This window comes from Taurulus bubalis (genome assembly GCF_910589615.1).
Source record: "Taurulus bubalis genome assembly, chromosome: 2".
Classification (NCBI taxonomy): Eukaryota; Metazoa; Chordata; class Actinopteri; order Perciformes; family Cottidae; genus Taurulus; species Taurulus bubalis.
The window spans coordinates 1458687-1463686 of NC_136590.1; the positions used below are offsets into that span (position 1 = coordinate 1458687).

The 5000-nt window shown below is 43.1% G+C and overlaps 1 protein-coding gene across 2 annotated transcripts in view; it reads left to right on the plus strand.

The window, feature by feature from the left end:
• The window catches only part of arrb2a (arrestin, beta 2a), a 20569-nt gene that overhangs the window by 13048 nt on the left and 2521 nt on the right, over positions 1 to 5000 (plus strand). For both annotated transcript variants that reach the window (XM_079213925.1, XM_079213926.1), the window contains exons 11-13: positions 100 to 172; positions 597 to 734; positions 886 to 969. In XM_079213925.1, the coding sequence (XP_079070051.1) occupies positions 100 to 172; positions 597 to 734; positions 886 to 969 (295 nt within the window). The remainder of the gene's footprint in view (positions 1 to 99; positions 173 to 596; positions 735 to 885; positions 970 to 5000) is intronic.

A 5000-nucleotide genomic window follows, 5' to 3' on the forward strand; every position in this document is an offset into this window, starting at 1 on the left:
TGTTGTGTTGTGTAGGAGTTTGTGTTGTGTTGTGTAGGAGTTTGTGTTGTGTTAAGTTGAGTTGTGTTGTGAGGTTTCACGGTGATTTTCTCTCCGCAGTGCGCCAGTATGCAGACATCTGCCTCTTCAGCACCGCCCAGTATAAATGTCCAGTGGCCCAGCTGGAGGCAGAGTGAGTCCAGTTCACGTCTGACGGGTTGATGAGGTCCATGGTTCATAATTAATGTTCAACACTTTGACACACAGGAAGCATCTTGTGTTCACTTTGGTTTCAGAGGGAAGTGCAGTAAATGTATTTAATCTGGTTTAAATGTATTTAATCTGGTTTAGATTAGTTTAACCTATTTTACATTCATTTAATCTGGTTTAAATGTCTTTAATCTGGTTTAAATCCTGGTTTAAACTTGTAATGTCAAGAAGATAAACACTTGATTTAAACTGGTTCAAACTGATGTTAATTGATTAAAACCGGATTATATGAAATATAAATGATGAACAACGATGATGTCATGACTCTGACTCTACTGGCGGCTGAACTTTTGATGACCTCTGATCTGGAGTCAGGTTTGATTGACAGCCGCGTATCGTCTCCATAGTGACCAGGTGTCGTCCAGCTCCACCTTCTGCAAGGTGTACACTCTGACCCCGACGCTGGACAAGAACCGGGAGAAGAGGGGCCTCGCTCTGGACGGGAAGCTGAAGCACGAGGACACCAACCTGGCCTCCTCCACCATGTAGGGACACACACACACACACACACACACACACACACACACACACACACACACACACACACACACACACACACACACACACACACACACACACACACACACACACACACACACGGTACAGGTGTGTCACCACGGCACTCTGTGTTTTCAGTGTGAAGGACGTCACCAACAAGGAGGTTCTGGGGATCCTGGTGTCCTACAGAGTCAAAGTCAAGCTGGTGGTCTCACGCGGAGGGTACGACACACACACACACACACACACACACACACGCACGCACTCTGCTGACATCACTTCCTGTCCTCTTAGCCTCTTGTTTCCTGTGAATGTCAATGTTCCTGATTTTGTTGCTGAGCTGCACCCACATTAGTTTAAATGAAGTCGTGGTGGACAGATCAATAAACTCTGATCAATAAACTCTGATCAGTATAAATGTCTTACTTTTACTTTGAAGTATTCTTTTTTCTTAAAAACACACTTCAAATGATTAAATCAAATCTAGTCATCATTAATTTTAATGATGTATAATTATATATCAATATATAATCTGTTTCCATCCGATTTTAAAAATGTCACTAAAAAAAGTGTTTTTGCATCAAGTGAAACATTCTTGAGACTTCAATACGGATATAAAACGGATGAACAAGTAACAGATATTTTCATGTTGTAACAGATGTATTTATGTTATAACAAGATTTATTCATATTATAACCAGTGTTCCCTCTAAGCCGCGTGCACAGACCGCACAAATGATTTTTTTAAAAATGTTTTTTGCACCAGTGTTTCTGAGATAGGAGTGAGCCATCTCCACAATAATAAGATCTTTGATGTGCGGTGTCGAGTCTTCTTGGCCAATCAGCGTCCCGTTTCTCGACACGCGCTCTCTGTACCTCTGCTAGCGCTCTGCCTCCGTTAGCACCCCCCACCCCCGCTGTCCTCCTCCGGGCGCCAGGAGTGAAGCTCGCCCAGAGCGCCACATGAGCTCGGGCCGCCGCTGTTTAGGCTCCTCTTGGCGGGCCCTGCTCCAGCAGCTATAGGCTACCATGGAGAAAAGAAAGCAGAGCAGGCGCCCCAGAAAAAGGTCTGACTAACGTTCAAACATGAGTGGCTAGATGACATAGTCCAAACTGACACAGGTAGGATGAAACTTTCAGACATATTTAAATATGAAGTTATTAAATTGTTTATATGGGCTACCTTTAGGAAAAATGACACCATGTCAATTTAATAGGCCTATAATTATTGTTAAGCACTGCATTAGCATTTTTCTTTAAATGTTGTACCTGCTGAGAAATGACTAAACACCTTTGATACTTTTATTTTTTTATATATATCCAGAGGTGTCAAGTAACGCAGTACAAATACTTCGTTACTTTAATTAAGTAGAAATTTTGGGTATCTATACTTTACTGGAGTATTTATTTTTCAGATGACTTTTTACTTCTACTCCTTACATTTTCACACAAATATCTGTACTTTCTACTCCCTACATTTTAAAAATAGCCTCCTTACTATTTCATTTTGGTTTGTTTTCACTCCGGCTTGTCATCGTTCAAAAAAACACACAAAAAACCTCTCCGCCCCGTTGCCCACAGACACGTGCGCGCGCACACGTGAGCACTGAGCACACACACACACACACACACACACACACACACACACACACACACACACACCAGCGGACAGAGAGCGTCGAAAAATATGTCGCGTGAAAAGTAGACCGCTATATCTGCGTTTTAAACGCTCCCAGGGTGAAGATGCAACAGCAGCTCTCTGAACCCGGAGCAGCTCTCTGAACCCAGAGCAGCTCTCTGAACCCGGAGCAGCTCTCTGAACCCGGAGCAGCTCTCTGAACCCGGAGCAGCTCTCTGAACCCGGAGCAGCTCTCTGAACCCAGAGCAGCTCTCTGGACCCGGAGCAGCTCTCCTGCTCCAGGTGAAAGAGCCAAAGTGCTCGTGTCTTCTACCAACAATGAGCTGCTGGCTTCACATATTAGAAAAGTACAAAGTACACGGATATAAAACTAAGTCATTAATAAATACATGGACAAATGCCTGTACTTTCGGGTAAATGGTTGCGGTACGTCGTTAACAGGTTAGCTTGCGCATGCGCGATTTGACGCGACTCTGTGAGCTCCGTGAGCTCGTCTTTTCCTGCTGTTGCGTTTCTCAAAATAAAGAAACAGATCTAAGCTCAATGTTGAGCATGAATTGAGAGCCGTATCAAATCTACAACCCCGTTTATAACATATGTGTCGAGGAAAGCAGGTCACTGCTCCACTAATACTGATACAACCTGATGGCTCACATATCTGCACTCATTCTGTTTTGTTTGGCAAAAAAAATCAAAAGCTTATTGTTTTCCACAATGAGCTATTTAGTAGTAACTAAATATGAGTTATTTTTTGCACAGATAGAACTTACACAAAACATGGTCTGATGGGGCAATCTGATTTACTTGAAAGTGATTGCAATTGTCTTTATTCTGTTATTTATAAAAGCACAGATGAGTCACACAATAATGTTATTTACAGAAAAAGTTTGAGAACCACAGCTTTAAGTGTTTGTGTCGGAGTCGCCGCCTATTTTGCACTATTACAATACTTATAGGCAACTAGTTATCATGTCTTCCGCTCCATGAAACGCATGTTAATGCTCAGTACACATATGGTACCTTAATGTATTTGCATTGTAATAAAATGTGATAATTTTAAATGGGCATATATGCAGCTGAAACGGGTAGCCTAGTGCATCCCACATTTTCAATATAACATTTTAAAACATTATAGTCATTATGGCCTTTATAAAAATGATTGTTTTGGGGGAGGTGGGGTAGTGCACTATAGGCCCCTGAGACGTGGCTTAAGAGTTTGTCCTTAATGGAAAAAAAAACATTCCCCTTCCATTACTTTTACTTTTATACTTTTAAGTAGTTTTTAAACCAGTACTTTTACACTTTTACTTAAGTAAAAAGCTTGAGTTGATACTTCAACTTTTACAGAAGTATTTTTAAACCCTAGTATCTATACTTCTACTTGAGTAATGAATGTGAATACTTTTGACACCTCTGTATATATCATTATCAATCATAATCTCCCCTTATTGAAGTTCAACAAAGATCCTTTGCTCACAGTGCTGAAATGTGCGCTCAGAAAAAGAAAAAAAATTGCTCAGTGCTGAAAACAATTAGAGGGAACATTGGTTATAACGAGATATATTCATGTTATAACATGATATTCTCACGTTCTAACAAGATGTATTATCACTTTATAACCAGACTTTATAACCAGATTTGTTCATGTTATAACGAGATATTATCGTTCTAACAAGATCTTATCTCTTTATAACAAGATAATTGTTTGTTCTAACAAGACTTATTTAAGTCATAACCAGATATGAGTCGCTGTGCATAGATATAGTCATAATAACGCCGGCTGCTCTCTGACCACCGGCTCTGTCGGTGCAGCTCAGCTTCCTGTTGCGTCCTCTTGACTTCCTGTGGAGCGTCTGCCTGTAGCTGCTTGTTGTGAACATGTCGCCTCCTGCTTTTCATTTCATCCCCTCTGTGATCTGGACCCTTTGTTTGGTTTGGCTCCTCCCCCTCTGTTCTGGACCCTTTGTTTGGTTTGGCTCCTCCCCCTCTGTGTTCTGGACCCTTTGTTTGGTTTGGCTCCTCCCCCTCTGTGTTCTGGACCCTTTGTTTGGTTTGGCTCCTCCCCCTGTGTTCTGGACCCTTTGTTTGGTTTGGCTCCTCCCCCTCTGTGTTCTGGACCCTTTGTTTGGGTTGGCTCCTCCCCCTCTGTGTTCTGGACCCTTTGTTTGGTTTGGCTCCTCCCCCTCTGTGTTCTGGACCCTTTGTTTGGGTTGGCTCCTCCCCCTCTGTGTTCTGGACCCTTTGTTTGGTTTGGCTCCTCCCCCTCTGTTCTGGACCCTTTGTTTGGTTTGGCTCCTCCCCCTCTGTGTTCTGGACCCTTTGTTTGGTTTGGCTCCTCCCCCTCTGTTCTGGACCCTTTGTTTGGGTTGGCTCCTCCCCCTCTGTGTTCTGGACCCTTTGTTTGGTCTGGCTCCTCCCCCTCTGTGTTCTGGACCCTTTGTTTGGTTTGGCTCCTCCCCCTCTGTGTTCTGGACCCTTTGTTTGGTTTGGCTCCTCCCCCTCTGTGTTCTGGACCCTTTGTTTGGTTTGGCTCCTCCCCCTCTGTGTTCTGGACCCTTTGTTTGGTTTGGCTCCTCCCCCTCTGTGTTCTGGACCCTTTGTTTGGTTTGGCTCCT